The sequence below is a fragment of the Thalassophryne amazonica genome, chromosome 12, assembly GCF_902500255.1.
Source record: "Thalassophryne amazonica chromosome 12, fThaAma1.1, whole genome shotgun sequence".
Taxonomy (NCBI): domain Eukaryota; kingdom Metazoa; phylum Chordata; class Actinopteri; order Batrachoidiformes; family Batrachoididae; genus Thalassophryne; species Thalassophryne amazonica.
The window spans coordinates 75,965,367-75,987,831 of record NC_047114.1 but is presented as its reverse complement, the minus strand read 5'-3'; the positions used below and the strand labels follow the sequence as shown (position 1 = coordinate 75,987,831).

Here is a 22,465-nt window from a genome sequence, read left to right as displayed (position 1 = left end):
TTGCTGTCTTAAGAAAAATGCAGATGTAACGTTCAGGGATAAGTATTTTGATGCAATATGGATGCGTACTGTGTTTGGCCAAGTGGTTAGTGCACTTGATTTCAGTGTGGAAGGTTCTTGGTTCAAACCCCACCCCTTCCACATGTCCCCATGTAATGTGGAGTTGTGTCAAGAAGGGCATCCAATGTAAAATATGTGCCAATTCAACAAGCAGATCCACCTTGGATTTGCTGTGGTGACCCTGAGTGCAAACAAGGGAGCAGCCGAAGGGACTTGCTTATCGATGCGTACTGTGTTAAAGGGGTAATATTGTGCTCTTTTTCGGCAAGTTGTTGTAGGTGGTGAGGTATCTTCCAGCTGTTATCAAAGTTTGGGAACATATTTGCTTTTTGAGGCACTGATCCAGTTAAAAAAATTAAAACGAAAACAAAACACTGCTCAGCAGATGTGTGTGACATATGTCACAGAAGATGAAAATACAATTTAAGGCTGACATTTTCTTATGGGAAGTTCCTGCACAGTCAAAGAATTGTGACCTTGAAAGATTAAAACATATTTTGTGTATATAACCCTATAAAATATGAAAATTATGAGAAACACCAAGTTACAGTGCATCCAGAAAGTATTCACTAATTATTCCAAAATGGACGAAATTAATTTTTCCCACAAAATTCTACACGCAATACCCCATAATGACAATGTGAAAAAGTTTTTTTTAGATTTTTGCAAATTCAGATAGATAGATAAATAAATAGACCAATAGATAGACTGCTTAACTGATTTCATCTGTGATGTTAATCAGTGAAATCACCTTATGGAGTGGGTGGTTGTAAATAAAACCTGCACAATCTGCCCTTTCTGTAATGAGTTGAAGACCGGATTGTCTTGAGGCACAAATCTGGGGAAGGGTACAAAAACATTTCTGCTGCTGTCCCAATGATCACAGTGGCCTCCATCATCTGCAGATGGAAAAAGTTCAGATCCACCAGAACTCTTCCTAGAGCTGGCTGCCCATCTAAACTGAGCGATCAGGGAGAAGAGCCCTAGTCAGGGAGGTGACCAAGAACCTGATGGTCACTCTGTCAGAGCTCCAGATGCCTCTGTGGAGAGAGGAGAACCTTCCAGAAGGACAACCATCTCTGCAGCAATCCACCAATCAGGCCTGTATGGTAGAGTGGCCAGACAGAAGCCACTCCTTAGTAAAAGGCACATGGCGGCCTGTCTGGAGTTTTCCAAAAGGCACCTGAAGGAGTCTCAGACCAGGAGAAACAAAATTCTCCGGTCTGATGAGACAAAGATTGAACTCTTTGGCGTGAATATCAGGTTTCATGTTTGGAGGAAACCAGGCACCATCCCAACAGTGAAGCATAGTGGTGGCAGCATGGTGGTGTTTTTCAGTGGCAGGAACTGGGAGACTAGTCAGGATTGAGGGAAAGATGAATGCAGCAATGTACAGCGACATCCAGGATGAAAACCTGCTCCAGAGTGCTCTTGACCTCAGACTGGGGCGATGGTTCATCTTTCAGCAGGACAATGACCCTAAACACATAGCCAAGATATCAAAGGACTGGCTTCAGGACAACTCTGTGAATGTCCTTGAGTGGCCCAGCCAGAGCCCAGACCTGAATCTGATTGAACATCTCTGGAGAGATCTGAAAAAATGCTCCCCATCTAGCCTGATGGAGCTTGAGAGGTGCTGCAAAGAGGAATGGACAAAACTGCCCAAAGATAGGTGCACCAAGCTTGTGGCATAGGCTTTATTTAATAAATTTGCAAACAACAACAAAAACAAAACAAAAAGAAAAACAAAACTTTTTTCATGTTGTCATTAAGGGGTGTTGTGGGTTAAAGTTTGAGGGGAAAAATTTATTTACTTGATCTTGGAATAAGGCTGTAACATGACAAAATGTGGACAAAGTGAATCACTGTAAATACTTTCCGAATGCCCTGTAGATGTGTCAGTGCAGGCTCAGAGCAAATAACTAATTTTCTGACATGGTGATGCATGCTTGATTTGGACTACACACAATGCACAGTAGAAATTAATCCTGAGCTATTCTGTCAGCGCTACATTTATGTTCTGTTTTAGCATGTTGGGTCTTCAAAATGACCATTTTAGCTCTTTTATCCATGTTTTTGGAGCACTTTCTAAATGTTACACTCACTTAGATTCAGAGTAACAGCTAATTCTCTGCCTTCGCTGTTGTCATACTTCAAAGTGCCTCAGACTTTTAAAGACTTCTAGTGTTGTATTCATGAAGAAATAAACTTCAGATAAACCCCTCTGCTTTTCTGCCTTTGGGACGTGTGACTGCAGTGTGAGTTGGTTCTTTACTTTTAGATGATGTACTTTTGGTTTTAGCAGAACAATGAAAAATATTTTCTGATATTATAGTTAGATTTTAATATTAGAAATAGATTTATAATATTTTATTGTATTATAGTATAATTATTTATGTTATATAAGCAGTGTGTTTGAGTGTGGTCCACCTTTTGTCTTTCTGGAAAGAAGACAACGCTTGTCTAGGGGCAAACATCTCAATACTCTTATGTCATGAGACCTTTTACAAGAAAATATAGATTTGTATGAAGGTCATAGTGATATGAAAGTGGCCTACAACCATACAATAATGTGAAACCCAATACAAATCTGTGGATTCCAGGACTCCAAGGATGTGTGCACTCTCCCAGTGCAATTCAACTTACCTCAATCAAGGTTATGCTACCACTCGAGTCTGTTGATTGTTTCTTCACAGGATTACCAAAAACTAATGAACCAGTGTCAGAGAGCTTTCCTAGAGGGATGGCACGTGGGACAAGGAAGGACACATTAAGTTTAGCTGTAGATTTGGATCAAAAAGCAAATTCTTTGATGTAGCTTGCTGTGCTTTGATCCTGATTAATTTGATTCTGTAATCAGAATAAAAAGGCAGTCCTCATGAACACATTGTTTTGGTGCAATCCAGGTCAGCTGGTGGACCAAAGGTTACAAATTAGTATCAAAACTGAGTGGAGAGGATCAAAGATCAGTGATCAGGATCCAAGTGTGGCCGTCATGATTAAAGATGAGATGTTAGTTATCACTATCTTGGGTCAAGATCCAGATCAAAGGTCACTAATGAGGATCAAAAGTCAGAAAAAATGATCAAAGATGAGTCATCATTCAACAAGATCACAGTTCAGCATTTCAGAACCAGTTATCAGGATCACAGGTCAGTAGTCAGGATCAAAAGTCAGGAACATGATCAAAGATGAGTTTTCAGAGATCAAGATCAAAGTTCAGTGATTGAGTACAAATATCAATTATCAGGCTCACAGGTCAGTGATCATGATGAAAAGTCAACTCACACAATATAAAGTTAAGGTCAAGATCAAAGTTCAGCCATCATCATCAATGTTCAGCTATGAGGGTCAAAGAGAGGCAAAGAATATCCACTATACACCATGGCTTTTCACAGACATGTACCGCAGTGATAGTTTCATAGATAGGACCAGGGATTAGTATCTGGATTATACCTTTTAGTACTTCATCTTGACAGCAATGCTATAATGTCTGATTTGAATAACTTACATATCATTTATGTTATCACTAGCAGAGATACCTGATCAGAAAGCAATGCCATTATGAAAAAGTCATTAACAGACTTATGATAACAGAACCTGAACCCACAGCATGATGCTGCCACCACCATGCTTCACTGTAGGGATGGTGCCTGGTTTCCTCCAAACGTGGCGCCTGGCATTCATGCTAAAGAGTTCAATCTTGGACTCTCAGACCATGAAAAACAAAATTCTCTGGTCTGATGAGACATTCAGATGCGTTTTGGCAAACTCCAGGTGGGCTGCCATGTGCCTTTTACTAAGGAGTGGCTTCCATCTGGCCACTCTACCCTACAGGCCTGATTGGTGGATTGCTGCAGATGCTTGTCCTTCTGGACGGTTCTCCTCTCTCCACAGAGGAATGCTGGAGCTCTGACAGAGTGACCATTGGGTTCTTGGTCACCTTCCTGACTAAGGCCCTTCTTCCGTGATCGCTCAGTTTAGACGGGCGGCCAGCTCTAGGAAGAGTTCTGGTGGATCCAAACTTCTTCCATTTACAGATGATGGAGGCTGTGCTTATTGGGACTTTCAAAGCAGCAGAAATGTTTCTGTACCCTTTCCCAGATTTGTGCCTCAAGACAATCCCGTCTCAGAGGTCTACAGACAATTCCTTTGACTTCATCCTTGGTTTGTGCTCTGACTGTCAACTGTGGGACCTTATATGTGGACAGGTGTGTGATTTCCAAATCATGTCCAATCAACTGAATTTACCCCAGGTGGACTCCAGTGAAGCTGTAGAAACATCTCAAGGACGATCAGTGGAATCAAGATGCACCTGAGCTCAATTTTGAGCTTCATGGTAAAGGCTGTGAACACATGTGATTTCTTAGTTTTTTATTTGTAATAAATTTGCAAAAATCTCAAAAAGAGGGTTTTTTCACATTGTCATTATGGGGTATTATCTATAGAATTTTGAGGAAAAAACGAATTTGTATATTTTGGAATAAGGCTGTAACATAACAAAATGTCTTGTGAACACTTTCTGAATGCACTGTACATACCTAATGTGACACAGAGCACATTTTATATAAATACTTTTTTCCAGTATATTTCTGATGTGATGATTTAATAAGTAAAACAATTTGTTTCTAGTGTGGAATCAGTGAGTCATAGTTGGAATAAATTGACTTAAATCAGTTATAAAGGAAGGATCTGCTGGGCTTCAGGTGATGCTAATGCAGGCTTTGAGGAAAAGCAATACAACGTATGCACAGTACACTAATACTTCATTATCAGTCTTCTCAGATGCAGTTAGTAAAACATACAGCTGTATCATGTCAATTTTAGAAGCATTTAGTTTAGTTTAAAATGACTGAAAGTAGCCCAGAAATCGCTTTATTCTTCATATATTTCTACTGTCACACTCCACGCCGTTTGGTGGCGGTATTACACGAAATGTTTTTTGCATACTACACAAAATTTAAAAGAAGAAGAAGACGCAGTTGTCATGCGCTTCAGCAGTTTAGCAAGACAAGATAACACAAACTTCAAAGCGTCGGTTGTTTGGCGTGTCAACTTTTACTTCACCGTATATTTTCGGTTATAACATGGGGGCTTTGTATTTCGCCCGAGCAGCGTCCGCTGTCGGCGTTCACTTTAGAAACTCTCCCCCTCGGTATTTGTGTGGGAAGTTGTTTGGCTGTGCTGCAGCTCCGGTGAAGTGTTTGAAGCAGTTCAGCTACGAGTCGAGTCTCTATTACTGCTATCAGCTTTCTCACAGGACTTTACTCCAGATCCGGGGCCAGGACACGAATCCGTTTCTTCAAGGGATTATCACCAACGACATGGAGCTGCTTGAGGAGCGCAGAGCCATGTATGCACACATGTTAAACGTGCAGGGGAGAACGCTTTACGACATCCTGCTGTACAGGTAAAACAAAAACAAACCTAAATTGATAGTGGGCGTGGCAGCGTCGGTGGATCACGTGTCTTAACTGAATCAGTTCATTTATGCATATTTAAAAGTGTTACGTGTCGGCATCACACACATCCTGCAATCACTTAAGTAGAAAATGGCCAACCCTTCTGTTTTAGTACGTGTTAGTATTGTTGGACTGGGGACGCTTGTCATTTTACTTTAATATTGTTTTATAGCAGAAACCAGCATTGTTGGAATTCAAAATGATGAAAACTGATCGGTCAACTTGGTATACGTAATCCTCACTGGCAAGCTGACATACACACAGTTGCCCAGTTCCGGATCACCTTTTTTAAAGTCCCACTGTATGGAGCCATAATGCAATTGAATATCGTTTATTGGGTATATTGGGATGTTATCTAGCTGAAAGTCTGGATGGTGTACCCCGTCTACTTAAAGTGTGAAGCCACATTATGTATGGTGCAAATATTTGCCGGTTCCGGATCACAACACTCTTTGTCACTTTGGGGTCATTCCTGGCATCTGGCTGGAGCCCTTCTAATGCAGAATGATACACACTGTGCCTGAGAATGTGTTTTGAACACAAAATGATATAAATTATACTTATTAAATGAGAATTTACTTAGTTTCGAAAGGCACTGTTATACATTTTTAATGAGCAAAAAATGAAGTGTGGAGGTGAGATTTCTCCCGAATTAAAAAGTAAAAGCTCCCACATCCATGCCCATTCGTGATGTTGAGATGATCCCCCAAAGTACACAAGGGCTCACAAGTACTGACACGAGGCTGCTGCTTCAATGATCCACAACCGGCAAATTTTCGCGTCGGAGATAAATGTGTGCAGCAATTAAACAGCAAGACGTAACACGCTGACATTTTCTACCCAAGTGAGTAAGTATTTTCCCACTCTAGAACGAAAAACACTGAATGGCTAACTCACCTTTGCTACATCTTAGAGATTGTTACTTTCAAACTTGCAGGAATGAGTGAGTGAGGAAAAAGTGCGCACACCGCAGACACAGGGATGTGTTGATTCCTCTGCTGATCACAAGGATGGCTGGATCTGGTTGAGCTTGTGGTCGTTTGTAGACAAAACATCAATCTTTCCATTGGTACCAAGTATTAGCTTATTCGCACTGATTATGAGAAACAGCGGTGCAAATACTACAGCAGTGATCCGGAACCAGCAGTGATCCGGAACTGGGCAAGTGACTGTAGTACAATCTGAAATAAATGTCTTGTAACTATTATTTTTGATTAACTATTTCTGGAAACAAAGAAAGACAATTTGAAACTTATTTTGGTAGTATGAAATCTTTGGAATTGGATCAAACTTAGTTTTAGCTGAGGCGTATGTAAACGTACAGCCTCAGCTGTATAGGTGTGGCTGCTTATCTTGGTAATACAGCTGTTCACATGGGGCACCTCATTGTAAGAGTTCATGGGTAGAAAAATATTCTGGTATATGTACAGTTTGGTGACAGTTAAATTTCAATTCAATTTCAATTTATTTTCATTTATATAGCGCCAAATCACCATAGAGTTCTAACCTTACTAAGCCCCAGAGCAACAGTGGTGAGGAAAAACTCCCCCTGAGGAAGAAACCTCAAGCAGACCAGACTCAAAGGGGTGACCCTCTGCTTGGGCCAAATGACAAGGTGCTTTGAAAACAGTGTAATAGAAACGATCAAAAACATGCAATTTAGGATACTTAGATTTAGATATTGTCAAACTGTTCTTATGGAATACCAGATGTGACATTCTAGTTTTTTTTTTAAGTTAAAAGTTTTCAACATTTAATTGAACAACTCCAAGAATGCAGTGACTGTCATACTGCAATTTAATGTTTTTGTTGTTGTTGTTGTTATCTTACTGTGGATGGTACATGTTCCCATAAACCACTCAACTTGCTGTTTTTACTTTCAGCCTGAAAGGTGAAAATGCAGGACACGGTGTTCTCCTGGAGTGTGACAGCAGCATGAAGGACTCAATCTTGAAACATTTGAAGATGTATAGAATCCGCCGGAAGATCAACGTCAGCTCTTGTCCAGAGCTTTGCATTTGGGCAGTGCTCCCCCAACAAAACCGCGCAGATCAGGTGGCAAATAAGCCTGAGCTGTCTTCTCCAGAACAAGCCCATGTATGGGAGGCTGATCCTCGAACCCAGAAAATGGGCTGGAGACTGGCATTGGATAATAATGTAGACCCTGCAGATGTCATAGCATCATGTCAGCAAGCTGACACAGAGGACTATCACAGACATCGCTATACTATTGGTAAGATGATAAGTAGGTTAGAGTTTGTAATTAAACAATTGTCTGTAAAAAGTGCACTTGTAGGGAAGTACCAAACCCACTTCATCCAGTTTTGGTGTTTGTTACCACTGAAGGTATTAGTCAATTAAGCGGTAAGTTTATATATACGAGGTCTATTAGATAATAAACCGACCCTTTTATTTTTTTTTAACTATATGGATTTGAATGACGTGCGATTACACCAATCATGCTTGAACCCTCGTGCGCATGCGTGAGTTTTTTCACGCGTGTCGGTGACGTCATTTCCCTGTGGGCAGGCCTTGAGTGAGATGTGGTCCTGCCCTCTCGGCTGAATTCCTTTGTTTCACACGCTGCTCGAGACGGCGCGCGTTGCTTTATCAAAATTTTTTCTGGACCTGTGAGGAATATCCGAGTGGACACTATTCGAGAAATTAAGCTGGTTTTCGGTGAAAAGTTTAACGGCTGATGAGAGATTATGGGGTGTTTCTGTCGGTGTAAGGACTTCCCACACAGCGGGACGTCGTGCAGCGCTTCCAGACGCCGTCGTCGGCCTGTTTCGACCTGAAAACATACTAATTTAAGGCTTAATTCACCCAGGACGTCCTGAGAGAACAGAGAAGATTCAGAAGAGGCCGGCATGAGGACTTTATGCGGACATTCCACTGTTTAAGGACATTTTGTAATGAAAGACGTGCGCGCAGATTCGCCGAGACGTTTCCGTGACGACTCGGCAAATCTGTGTGCGCCGCAACAGGAAAAACACCTCCATGTTGAAAACCATTTGTAAAATTCATGCAGGTTTTGATGGCTTTCAACAAGTGAGTAACTGAGAAATTGTTTAACAGCTTGGGCATGTTCCAACTTGCCCGTTAAGGTTTCCAATGGAGGTGTTTTTCCTGTCGCGACCCCCCGCTGTCGGGTCCAGCCCGACATGCGACTCTGCCCGCACGTTCTTTCATTACAAAATGTCCGTTAACAATCGAATGTCCGAATAAACTCCTCATGCCGACTTCTTCTGAAAGTTCTCTGTTCTCTGACGACTTCCTGGGTCAACAGAGCCTGAAATGTGGAAGTTTTCAACTTGAAACGGCGAGACGCTGCCGCCTCGAAGCGCAGATCGCCGTCAGGCGCCGTGGGCCGTCCTTACGGCGACACTACCAGACCAAAATCTGTCATCAGCCGTTAAAATTTTTACCGAAAACCAGCTGAATTTATCGAATGATGTCCACTCAGTTGTGCCTTACAGTTTTGAAAAAAATTTGATCGAACAAAGCAGCAGTCTCTGAGCCATTCCTAAACAATGAAAAAATCGACGAGAGGGTGGGCGACTCCTCACTCAGACTGCCCACAGGCGAATGACGTAACCGACAGGCATGAAAAAACTCTTGCATGCCCACGAGGGTTCAAGCATGTCTGATGTAATCACACGTGATTCAAGTCCATATGGTTTTTGAAAAAAATAATAAGGTCGGATACTTTTCTAATAGACCTCGTATATATATATATGTATGTGTATGTATATATATATGTATGTATATATATATATGTATGTATGTATATATATATGTATATATATATATATATATATATATATATAAATGATTAATGGTGATTTATTTTGGAGTGATTTCATGTGTTGCACCCATTAAAGCTAGAGTTGGTAATCCTGGAGAGCTAGCAGGAGAGCTAGGAAGATTTGAAAGTAGCACCTCCTCTAGGTTCCACCCCCTACCCCGTCAGTGCTCCGTCCAAAGCCACACCCATACAAACTTTAACGTGCATCTTTTGGGCGAAAAGGAGCTACAAAAGTAGCCAAGTTGGCAAATCTTGTATGAAAATAACAAATCCCCCTAAAGCAAAAGTAATTACCTGTCCAACAGAAAGAGAGCAACCTCTGCGTCCTCTTGTCTGACCTCTTGCTTTATCCCGAGCCTTTTTCATCACAGCCTTTTCTGCCTCCGGGTTTCTTTTCGCTTGGTTTTCTATCGGGGTGAGCCATTAAATGTAACGGTGGAAGTAGTAGTTTTGGCTGCATTCCCTCTGCCATTGTACCGAAGTGAACTTCTTTGGTGAAATGAGTGTGCACGTGTGGAGGAGGGAGGGACAGAGGAGGACGTTGAGCCTGGTGGCGTGAGCAGGAAGAACTAGACATGAAGGCATTTGAGAGCGCACCACGGGGCTTATGCTAGTTGGAGTTTTATCGATCCTACAGCTGCTACAGATGTCTGATTTCTTTTTTTTGTTTTGTTTTCCGTTCCTTTTTTTGAATACATAATGTATTGGCTACTGTTAGGACAGACAGACCATTTCACCCAATATAACAAAAAGTGTTTCTGAACAGAGTTACCTACCCTAGCTTTAATGTAATACAAGGAAATCATTGCATTTTCAGCTACTTTTATTCAGACAGGTCTGGGGATGGACACATCAACTTTTCCACCTCACAGAATATGTCTTGGACTTTATTTACATCAAGTATTAAGAAATATAAACACTATTTGTATAATAAATCTGTGTGGTAAATCTTTCTGGTGGAAATTGTGTATTGTGCAAGTTTTGCATCACCAGTTATACAGTTTCATTATGAAGTGGTATGGAGGAGGATTTTCTGAAAAAGAACACTTAAAAGTTCAGGTAGTTTGCCAGAAGGCACATGGCAGATGCAAACCTGTATTATTTCTCTCTGAAAATTCTTCATGCTCCATTCCACTGTGAAGCTGTGGGTGGTAATGCAAAAGTTGTGCTATGCACAATTCCTGCAGTCGCAGCCATAGAAGCCTGTAACTTCTTCAGGGCTGTCTTGGTGGCTTTCCTCACTATTCTCTTTGTACAACCATTCAGTTTTGATAACTAACTCCTCCAGACAGATTTACCATGTTTGTATTTGTATTTTTTTTTTGTTTTTTACATATTTACAGAAATTAAGTCCAAGATGTATTCAGCGACTTGAAAATGTTCATGTACCGTGAGGCGAATAAGTATTTGATTCACTGTCAATTTTGCAAGTTTTCCCACCTACAAAGAATGGAGAGGTCTGTAATTTTTATTGTAGGTACACTGCAACTGTGAGAGACAGAATCTAAAAATTTTTTTAAAAATCCAGAAAATCACATTGTATTATTTTTATATAATTAATTTGCATTTTATACCATGAAATAAGTATTTGATCCCCTACCAACCAGCAAGAATTCTGTCTGTCACAGACCTGTTAGTTTGTCTTTAAGAAGCCCCCCTATTCTGCACTCTTTACCTGTATTGATTGCACCTATTTGAACTTGTTACCTGTATGAAAGTCACCTGTCCACGCACATAAATCAATCACACTTCAACCTGTCCACCATGGCCACGACCAAAGAGCTGTCTGAGGACACCAGGGACAAAATTGTAGACCTGCACAAGGCTGGGATGGACTATAGGACAACAGGCAAGCAGCTTGGTAGAAGGCAACAACTGTTGGAGTAATTATTAGAAAATGGAAGAAACACAAGATGGCTGTCACTCTTCCTTGGTCTGGAGCTCCATGCAAGATCTCGCCTTGTCGGGTAAGGATGTTTCTGAGAAAGGTCAAGAATCATCCCAGAACTACACAGGAAGACCTGGTCAATGACCTGAAGAGAGCTGGAACCACAGTCGCAAAGGTCACATTAGTAACGCACAACGCCGTCATGGTTTAAAATCCTGCAGGGCAGCAAGGTCCCCCTGCTCACACCAGCACATGTCCAGGCCAATTTGAAGTTCACCAGTGACCATCTGGATGATCCAGAGGAGGCATGGGAGAAGGTCATGTGGTCAGATGAGACCAAAATAGAGCTTTTTGGAATCAACTCCACTTGCTCTGTTTAGAGGATGAGAACAACCCCAAGAACACCATCCCAACCGTGAAGCATGGGGGTGGAAACATCATTTTTGGGTGTTCTTTTCTGCAAAGGGAACAGGATGACTGCACCGTATTGAAGGGAGGTTGGATGGGGTCATGTATCACGAGATTTTGGCAAACAACCTCCTTCCCTCAGTAAGAGCATTGAAGATGGGTCATGGCTGGGTCTTCTAGCATGACAATGACCCCAAACACACAGCCAGGGCAACTAAGGAGGGGCTCCGTAAGAAGCATTTCAAGGTCGTGGAGTGGCCTGGCCAGTCCCCAGACCTGAACTCAATAGAAAATCTTTGGAGGGAGCTGAAACTCAAAACCTGAAAGATCTGGAGAAGATCTGTGTGGAGGAGTGGACCAAAATCCCTGCTGCAGTGTGCAAACTCTGTATGCACGCATTGTATGCAAATCATACAGTGTGATTTTCTGTTTTTTTTTTTTTCTAAGATTCTGTCTCACAGTTGATATGTACCTATGATAAAAATGTCAGATCTGTATATTCTGTGTAGGTGGGGAAACTTGCAAAATCGACCATGGATCAAATACTTATTTGCCTCACTGTATCCATCCCCTGACTTGTCAGAAGAAAACTGGCGAATGAGTGTCGTTAAGTATGCAACCCATCATTTTGGCTTTTATATTTTATTTCATTTATGCCATGTTGATTACGTTTCGCCGTATCTCAAAAATATAAATAGTAGTGATTTACAATTTTCAATCTTAATACTTTGAAGATATAATGCACTAGACGTATGGCTGAAGTCATAACTTTGAATATATTTATTTAGAATCCTGACGAGCCACAGTTTAGATACACAAAGAATGGACCATGAGGCTGTGTCTCAATTCAGGGGCCACTTCCTTCTTTGGCTGCATTTGTCGACCAGATACGTCGTAAGTGGTGTGACAAGGCTGTCTCGTTTCCAAGGCTCCTTGGAATGCAGCTGACAAATATGGGCTTCTTTCCCCTAAAAAAATGAAGGATGCAAGTATATCTTTTGCAGCACAAACAATGCAAAATGGTTGGTATTAAAAAAAAAAATAAAATAATAATTTTGGGCTCTAACTGTATCCTATATAAATAAGTAATATTTATCAGTAAGCTCTTTTGACTTTTCCCCGTTTCACCCTGGGTCACCACAGCGGATCCAAAATGGATCTGCATGTTGATTATGCCAGATGCCCTTCCTGACATCTCCGTATTACATGGAGAATGTCCTCAGGTGGTCTTGAACCAGGAACCTTCTGTGTTGCAAACAAGTGCTTCTTTAAAACTGTAATCCTCATATCAAGGATCGATAAGGCATCTATGTATTTCAAAAATATAAATTGATAGCAGTAATGATGATGTTGGAATTATTAAAATTATGTCTGCAATTGAACAGAATATTCTGAGGTCATGGACTAAGAAAATGTATTTAATGAGGCTCTGTCACATTTGGTCAATATCAGACTGTTAGTCCTATGTATCCACACTACACGAGCTTGAGAAATTGAGTGACTAAGGTTTTTGTTTTCGTTGCTGTCATTGTCGTGTAGGTCTACCTGAGGGAGTCAAAGACCTTCCTCCTGGGGTGGCATTACCCCTAGAGTCAAATCTCGTCTTCATGGAGGGCATCAGTTTTAGCAAGGGCTGTTACATCGGCCAGGAGCTTACAGCAAGGACTCATCACACCGGGGTGATTCGGAAGCGCCTGATGCCAGTACGCTTGTCAGCTCCAGTAAAAGACCTGGAGGAAGGAGCACCATTGCTCACACAGTCAGGGAAACCAGCTGGAAAGCACCGAGGGACGATGGGAGAGTTAGGTCTCAGTCTAATCCGCACCGCTTATGCCAAAGAGGTGTTGACGCTCAAATCTGCCGATACCACGATCACTTTAGAGGCCTCTGTACCTGACTGGTGGCCTCAGTCCCCTTGAAGTAAAAGGGGACTGTCACATAGTTGGCTAAAATGTACCATGTCATACTTCTTGTAAACAAGGGGGTATGTTGCACTTTCTACCATTACTGTGGTATTGTTTTTCTTTTAAATATTGTTGGCTGTTTCCCAAAGCAGAAAATAACCATAAAAATGTTGCAATTTAATAAATGTGCAGCTGCAGGATATTACGACTGTTCAGTTGCGTGGGTGGTTGTGGAAAAAATATGTACAATGGCAATAAAAAACATTTATTTAGTACTTTTTTTTCTCCAAGATACATTCTTCACATTCAGTGACACATAAGGACGCAGGATGCGTCGGGTACAACGTAGTGGTACATTTGCCAGGTGTCAGTGACAAATCTAAGCTAATTAGCAAAGCTAACTTTGTGCTAGTGGATTAGATTTTCAGCTAACCTTAAAAACCACGAGTGGACCATCTAGCTTCCACTAAATTTAGTTCCAACTTTGAGTCCATTAAATTTTTTTTGTAAAATAAATTTTAACTAAAGTCTTCGTTAAGCCTAAAATAAGCAAAATCGTGCAAAAGCAACAAGCGTCACATCAATGATGGAGGAGCAGGTCAAGGCAGAGTGACTGAACTGACTAGATCATTATTTTCTATCAGTTTTTATGTTGTATTCATTATTTGTGTAATACTTTCTATACTGTGAATTAACTGTTGAATGGAAAGTGTTTAATTTCATTTGTTCATGTAATTATGTGCATCTTGATCATCTCATCACAGCGTGCGTAACCTTTTAAGGGGAAACCTCCATGTTAATGCTACATCATTAAAATTTCAGCACATTGGGTCAGTTTTTACAGAAGCATAATGCATTCACTTGAGAAAAACAAACCTATTTTACTGAATTCACTGAGTTTCTCATTAATTCAGAAAATTAGGATTTTTTTTGCTATGATTTTCTAAATCATCTTTATCTCGCCTACAAACCAAGCATTTTGTTCTGAATTGAGTTTTTTTTTTAATCAGGTTAAGTCAGAACAACCCTGAATTAACCTGATGACTCAAAATCCTGCCAGAATCACCCAACCTACGATGCAGCTAAACAATTAGAGCCAACAGGGATAAGAGGCATAAAAGCCAGTGTTTTACACGTTTAAGACTAAGACCCTCTTGGAAGTCAAAGTCCTTGTTGTCAGGCAAATGATGTACATCCGGAAAGTATTCACAGTGCTTCACTTTTTCCACATTTTATGTTACAGTCTTATTCCAAAATTGAGTAAATTCATTTTTCCCCTCAAAATTCTACTCACAACACCCCATAATGACATTGTTTTTTTTTGTTTGCAAATTTATTAAAAAAAAATCAAAAACTAAGAAATCACACGTACCTAAGTATTTACACCCTTTGCTCAATACTTTGATGATACACCTTTGGCAGCAATTACAGCCTCAAGTCTTCTTGAATATGATGCCACAAGTTTGGTTCACCTATCTTTGGGCAATTTTGCCCATTCCTCTTTGAAGCGCCTCTCGGCCTCCCATCAGGTTGGATGGGAAGGGTCAGTGCACAGCCATTTTCAAATCTTTCCAGAGATGTTCAATCAGATTCAGGTCTGGGCTCTGGCTGGGCCACTCAAGGACATTCAGAGTTGTCCTGAAGCCACTGCTTTGATATCTTGGCTGTGTGCTTAGGGTCATTGCCCTGCTGAAAGATGAACAGTCACCCCAGTCTGAGGTAGAGTGCTCTGGAGCAGGTTTTCATCCAGGATGTCTCTGTACATTGCTGTATTCATCTTTCCCTCAATCCTGACTAGTCTCCCATTTCCTAATGCTGAAAAACATCCCCACAGCATGATGCTGCCACCACCATGCTTCACTGCATGGATGGTGCCTGGTTTCCACCAAACACGACGCCTGGCATTTACACAAGAACAGAGTTCAATCTTTGTCACATCAGACCAGAGAATTTTGACCCTCATCGTCTGAGAGTCCTTCAGGTGCCTTTTGGAAAACTCCAGGCAGGCTGCCATGTGTCTTTTACTAAGTAGTGGCTTCCGTCTGGTCATGCTACCATGCAGGCCTGATTTGGTGGATTGCTGCAGAGATGACTGTCCTTCTGGAAGGTTCTCCTCTCTCCACAGAGGAATGCTGGAGCTCTGACAGAGTGACCATCGGGTTCTTGGTCACCTTGTTGACTAAGGCCCTTGATCGCTCAGTTTAGATAAGTGGCCAGCTCTAGGAAGAGTCCTGGTGGATCTGAACGTCTTCCATTTACAGATGATGGAGGCCACTGTGCTCATTGGGACCTTCGAGCAGCAGAAATGTTTATTGTACCCTTCCCCAGATTTGTCTGAGACAACCCTATCTTGGAGGTTTACAGACAATTCCTTTGACTTCATGCTTGGTTTGTGCTCTGACATGCACTGTCACGTGTTGGATCTTTTTAGACAGGTGTGTGATTTCCAAATCATGTCCAGTCAACTGAATTTACCCCAGGTGGACTCCAATTAAGCTGTGGAAACATCTCAAGGATGATCAGTGGAAACAGTATGCACCTGAGCTCAATTTTAAGCACCATGGCAAAAGGCATGATTACTTATATACATGCGATTTCTTAGTTTATATATATATATATATATATATATATAATCTAAAAAAAAACTTTTCACATTATCATTATGGGGTGTTGTGGGTAGAGTTTTGAGGAAAAAATAAATTTCATCCATTTTGGAATATGGCTGTAATATAAAATGTGGAAAAAGCGCAGCACTGTGTATACTTTCTGGATGCACTATATATTCCATTTTATATCTGTGAATGTGTGTAAAATTGCTTTTGAAGGGGACTGTAGCACTAAAGGAGATTAGTGTTTATCCACTAGTTGGCAGCAATGTTTTCCTTCCAACACTATAAACATCCTATCCAGTTCATTCCAACATTAATAGCATAAACATGCACTGTTTACTCATCCTATGAATTTTTGGACCAGCTATCTGTCAGGATGTTAACAACAGAGCCACTAACACTGGACTTTATATCATTATTGAACAATGCACCTCATCTGATTGATTCCAAATGTACATGTGTAATCCTATACGAGGTTTCCTAATAACTGGGACATTCAGCATCATGCGCCATCTCTGCATGCTTAAAAATTAGCAGTAGCTTCAGCTAAATGTTTTAGCAGATTTGTGGTTACCAAAGCTAGCTCTGACGTTAGCTGTGCCCACCACTGCTCAGTATACAAATGCACTTTTTAAAAGGCCACTTCTTGTATCTCATTCTTGATAAAGCAGATGCTGCCCTCTGGTGGAGAGTATGATGTCTCTGATTTGTTGTAACATGCTTTCTGGCTGCAAGGTCAGTGCAGAATGATCAAGCCTCTTAAAATCTTCATTGCACAGTAGACATTCAAGTATATGAGCAACCCTTTGTAGGTCAAAGGCAGCGTGATAAGGTCCAAGGGTGGAGAGTGTATCCGACAGATGTCGTGGAAAATCGGCAGAATCCCCAGAGGAGAAAGCATTCAGGAAACTAATTCGGTTTTCGGCAATAATTTTCAGAAAGGAAGCAAATTCCCCATAGTCAATGCCAGAACTAGCCTTCATGATGACCTGAAAAGTAACATACAAAGGTTATATTACATCCTAATGATGTCATGATTATTGGGAAACAGCAAGTTTTTTGCACAACTTCAACAGCGCACTTGCATTCCTGAAGTACCTGGCAGTGCTGATGCCACGAGTCCATGGTGTCCCTCCACTCGTCTATCTCTTTTTGGACAGATGACAACTCGTTCTGAAGGAACTGCCACATAATGTCAATATTACAGCCATTAAGCCAGTTGTGATTAACAGAAATAGTATCCTCCTGTAAGATCAAATATCAGTTATATCAGCTTTATTGGAAATGAATCAGAGCAAAATTAGAGAGATCAGAAAGATCAAATCCGTCAAACTGAATGTTGTTGATTTGGCACACCATTCATAGAATCTATAGATAAATCACTGCTACACAATGATGCCCAGAATGGAACTGATCTTTACATTTGAATACTTCCACACTGTAATGAGACTGCGCGAGCTTGTAGCAAACAGTTCTTACCAGATTATAAACTTGATGGTGCCAACCACTGGGCACGAAAATGATTTCACCTGCCTCTTGAATGATTTCAAGAGGTTGACAAGCTTCCTCAGAGTGTGGATAAAGGCCTCTGTCTCGAAGTTCAGATGAGGTCACATCATAAGCGAGGTTGCCGTGCGAATCTCGTAAGAACTCCTCTTGGCCTGGTGGATACAGAAGCCATTTCTTCCTGCCGCAGATGTTTGCAGACCAACTGTATGAGCGGAACACATCGGCATGGAACGGAGTCCTACAGTTACAAGAAAGTATTTTGATTGAGTGGAAATACTGACGTCATGTAACCTACACTACTATTATTTTCTATTTGATGCAGTACCATGAACCTTTGGGCCCCATGTAGACAAACCGGTAATCATCCACTTCAAGTGTATCCCAGTATTCATTCAGCCAATCAGAGGAGAAGAACACTGGTGTAGTGTAAACATTATGTTCTGGAAAGTCCCTGTAGTTTAATAAAACAACATTCATCAACTGCAGTAAAATATGTGGCAAGTTATTCCACAAACAACACACTGGCCACTTCATTTGGCACACTTATTCAACTGATTAGCACAAATATCAGCCACACCAGGTAGCACTTCTCTCAGGTATCGAGTCTGCAGTGGGCATGGGCTCACTGAAAAACATTGTCTAACGAGTAGACCTTGGCCAATAATATCGGCTGATATGCACCTTTCACAGACACCAGTATCCTTGTTATTTTTGCAGACATGAAAACTTTCATTTTACCAAATCAACAAAGAAGAAAAACAGTTGAAAATGGTGTCATTGTGTAGTCTGTCCAGCATAGCTCACTCTGATGGTATTGTTTGCAATGCTGTCAAGCGTGGCTGTGACCCTGTCATATTAGCTACAAGAGATAGAGACAAAGTGTCCAGCTTCCATTCATTTTCAATCAGAGTGGGTGTTTTACTGCAACAAGCAAAAACCGGTCACTATGCTGACAGCTAGGCAGGGCCAGAGTAGATAAGAAGTCTATTTTAACGCAAATTCTGAGTGATACGACATAGTGACTGCCAATCTGAGTGATGCCGACATAATTTATAGTGGTTGGTTATTATACGTATCATTATTTATAATGAGGTTCATGCTTAAACATCAAGTCTTTTACATTTTTGTCAGTAGGGTTTGATAACAAAATGTTCAAAATTATGTATACATCATAATCTTTTAAAATCCACAATACTGGTATAGTACAACCCCTGGCAAAAATTATGGAATCACCGGCCTTGGAGGATGTTCATTCAGTTGTTTAATTTTGTAGAAAAAAAGCAGATCACAGACATGACACAAAACTAAAGTCATTTCAAATGGCAACTTTCTGGCTTTAAGAAACACTATAAGAAATCAAGAAAAAAAAGATTGTGGCAGTCAGTAACGGTTACATTTTTAGACCAAGCAGAGGAAAAAAAATATGGAATCACTCAATTCTGAGGAAAAAATTATGGAATCACCCTGTAAATTTTCATCCCCAAAACTAACACCTGCATCATATCAGATCTGCTCGTTAGTCTGCATCTAAAAAGGAGTGAACACACCTTGGAGAGCTGTTGCACCAAGTGGACTGCCATGAATCATGGCTCCAACACGAGAGACGTCAATTGAAACAAAGGAGAGGATTATCAAACTCTTAAAAGAGAGTAAATCATCACGCAATGTTGCAAAAGATGTTGGTTGTTCACAGTTCAGCTGTGTCTAAACTCTGGACCAAATACAAACAACATGGGAAGGTTGTTAAAGGCAAACATACTGGTAGACCAAGGAAGACATCAAAACGTCAAGACAGAAAACTTAAAGCAATATGTCTCAAAAATCGAAAAATGTACAACAAAACAAATGAGGAACGAATGGGAGGAAACTGGAGTCAACGTCTGTGACCGAACTGTAAGAAACCGGCTAAAGGAAATGGGATTTACATACAGAAAAGCTAAACGAAAGGCATCATTAACACCTAAACAGAAAAAAACAAGGTTACAATGGGCTAAGGAAAAGCAATTGTGGACTGTGGATGACTGGATGAAAGTCATATTCAGTGATGAATCTCGAATCTGCATTGGGCAAGATGATGATGCTGGAACTTTTGTTTGGTGCCTTTCCAATGAGATTTATAAAGATGACTGCCTGAAGAGAACATGTAAATTTCCACAGTCATTGATGATATGGGGCTGCATGTCAGGTAAAGGCACTGGGGAGATGGCTGTCATTACATCATCAATAAATGCACAAGTTTATGTTGATATTTTGGACAATTGAAAGGATGTTTGGGGATGATGAAATGCATCTTGCCATAGAGCAAAAACTGCAAAAACATTCCTTGCAAAAAGACACATAGGGTCAATGTCATGGCATAGGGTCAATGTCAATGAGCAGATCTGATTTGATGCAGGTGTTAATTTGGGGGATGAAAATTTACAGGGTGATTCCATAATTTTTTCCTCAGAATTGAGTGATTCCATATTTTTTTCCTCTGCTTGGTCTAAAAAAGTAACCGTTACTGACTGCCACAATCTTTTTTCTTTATTTCTTATAGTGTTTCTTAAAGCCAGAAAGTTGCCATTTGAAATGACTTTAGTTTTGTGTCATGTCTGTGATCTGCTTTTTTTCTACAAAATTAAACAACTGAATGAACATCCTCTGAGGACGGTGATTCCATAATTTTTGCCAGGGGTTGTACTGTGCCTCTCAAAAACCTGTATTGGTCTGGCTCTACTGAATCTTGACTTCTGGTGCAATAGAATTTGTCCTAAACAACATGAATAGAACAATTGCTGCCTTGTTCCAACAATTCAGGCTACTTGTGGTGTTGTGACAACTGTGTGATGTCATGTCAATATGGGGAAAAAAAAAATCTCAGAGGAATGTTTCCAGCACCTTGTTGAATCTATTCCATGAAGAGTTATGGTGATCCTGAAGGCAAAGATGGATCCAGGTTGGTCCGCGCAAGATTTACCTAATGAAGTGGCCAGTCCATCTCAATGGCTATAAAATCAGCAACACTGAGCCATGGTGATACTGTACTAACTCAACTGGAAGTGTATTACTGGAAACACAGGTCAGGTCAGGTCTGGCAGCCTGTGCTGGTACACTGCATTGCAGTATTCACTACATTTTTGTGCAACATGGAATTGTCATAAAAAACAGAGGCACTGATAAGAGTTAATAAAATCTGAGGTACATGATTTTCCTTGATAAATTTGGAACCAATCTCAATTAGAAGCTGCTCTCCAGGTGTATTCCAAGAATAGAGGGGGATCTGTGCCATTTGTGGGATCTCAAACATTTTTAACCAGGGTTAAAAAGGTTAGTCAGTGTTTGTACTCACTGGGCTTGAGGTTTTGTAAGCAAATATTAACTCACCCTATACAATGCTTCAAATGTAGCAAGTTGAAAACCAGATTGAAATGCATTCCTACTAGCTTGGCTTTGGAGGGGTAAATTACTCTTTGCATAACCCAGTAGAGCGTTGGCCTTGTGAGAGAACCACAAATTGGCATTGGTGGCAGGATGTGGCAAATAGTCACACACGAAGGTTCTTAATGCTTAAATGCACTTGTGACATCAGGATGAGGTCAAAAACTGTGGAGAGAGATGTGTAACAAAGTGAAATCCAGATTGAAATTTGTTCCTACTATCTTGGGAGAGATTCCCCCTTTGTCTAATTTGGTAGATTGTTGGCCTTATGAGCAAGGAGTCTGGTGATACGAATCCCACAAGGAGCAACAAAGATATACTACTTGGTTACACGAAGATTGTAAATACAGTTATTACTTCCTCGTACAGCTTGGCCTACAGGTGATATTTAGCCAAAATTATAGACACAAGCATTTCAGATCCATTTCATGCAAACAAAAAATGTCATTGAATGAAGTAGAAAACAAATCAGAACAAATGTTTTAAGTGAACTGATGGAAGCGACTGTGTTCCAACTATGATTCATCTGGTTCTTCATTAATTTTAAATCAATATCTAAATTGTATTAGTAAACACACAAGGTATTACAAATACAATTAACATTATCTGAAACCTTGACATGTGCCAGTCCTTAAGATAAAGGCATCCCTTAGGTGACGAGTGGCCATTCTGGATGTACTCCTTCCAGTAGTGTACAAATTCTTTGAAAGGCATAACTTGTTTGGGGTTTGCATTGTACTCCTTTGCATTGCAGTTTGCAACAGGAACCGGAGTCTCATCTGTGATGAAGAAAAGAAATGATTGTTACTGATGCTGTCGCATGCATAACAATAATTAATGGATACTACATAAGCATTAAGCTTATTTACCAAATTCTTGCAACAGTTTCTGGAAATTAGGTTTGCCCTCCTCAGTCACCCATTGTTTTCTACACTTCCAGTCCTCAGTAAACCTCCTAGAAAACATACACGGATGATTGGGAAGTAAATACTTTCTGAAGAATTTAGAATAACTGAGCTCCTTGTCGATGTAATTGACAAAATGTGAAGACCAAAACTGCTCGTAGGACTGCTTTGGGATTTTGACGAGGCTGCAGCAGTTATGATAAGCCTCCCTGTCCATGACAGCGGCTAACCAGCTAGTAACATTAGCTGTCAGTGTTAGGCTAGCAAGAAAGGACGGCTAACAAACTAGCATCACGACGCAAAACCCATAAAACAACGGTTAAATGAAACTGCCGCTGTTGAGGCATCGACTACTTTATCTCTAACACTGCACATTATTTCGGTTAATAATACAACTTCAGTCCGAGCTGTTATTTCCAAATAAAATCCCCGAAATAAACATGGATTGTTCTTTTTTTTTTTTTTTTTTTTTTTTTTTTTTTAACCCTTGTT

At 40.6% G+C, this 22,465-nt stretch overlaps 2 protein-coding genes across 2 annotated transcripts; one reads left to right on the top strand and one right to left on the bottom strand.

The window, feature by feature from the left end:
* Window positions 1–5,046: 5,046 nt before the first annotated feature.
* iba57 (iron-sulfur cluster assembly factor IBA57) lies at window positions 5,047–14,635 on the top strand. The gene is made up of 3 exons (XM_034183133.1): window positions 5,047–5,470; window positions 7,406–7,755; window positions 13,166–14,635. The coding sequence occupies exons 1-3, from the start codon at window positions 5,148–5,150 to the stop codon at window positions 13,543–13,545; spliced, it is 1,053 nt and encodes a 350-aa protein (XP_034039024.1). The 5' UTR covers window positions 5,047–5,147; the 3' UTR covers window positions 13,546–14,635.
* A 1,769-nt stretch (window positions 14,636–16,404) lies between these two features.
* On the bottom strand, window positions 16,405–22,441 carry jmjd4 (jumonji domain containing 4). The gene is made up of 6 exons (XM_034183132.1): window positions 21,938–22,441; window positions 21,682–21,847; window positions 17,974–18,099; window positions 17,619–17,886; window positions 17,238–17,384; window positions 16,405–17,128 (listed from the first exon to the last, which is right to left on the bottom strand). The coding sequence occupies exons 1-6, from the start codon at window positions 22,188–22,190 to the stop codon at window positions 16,793–16,795; spliced, it is 1,296 nt and encodes a 431-aa protein (XP_034039023.1). The 5' UTR covers window positions 22,191–22,441; the 3' UTR covers window positions 16,405–16,792.
* Between the last annotated feature and the right edge of the window lie 24 nt (window positions 22,442–22,465).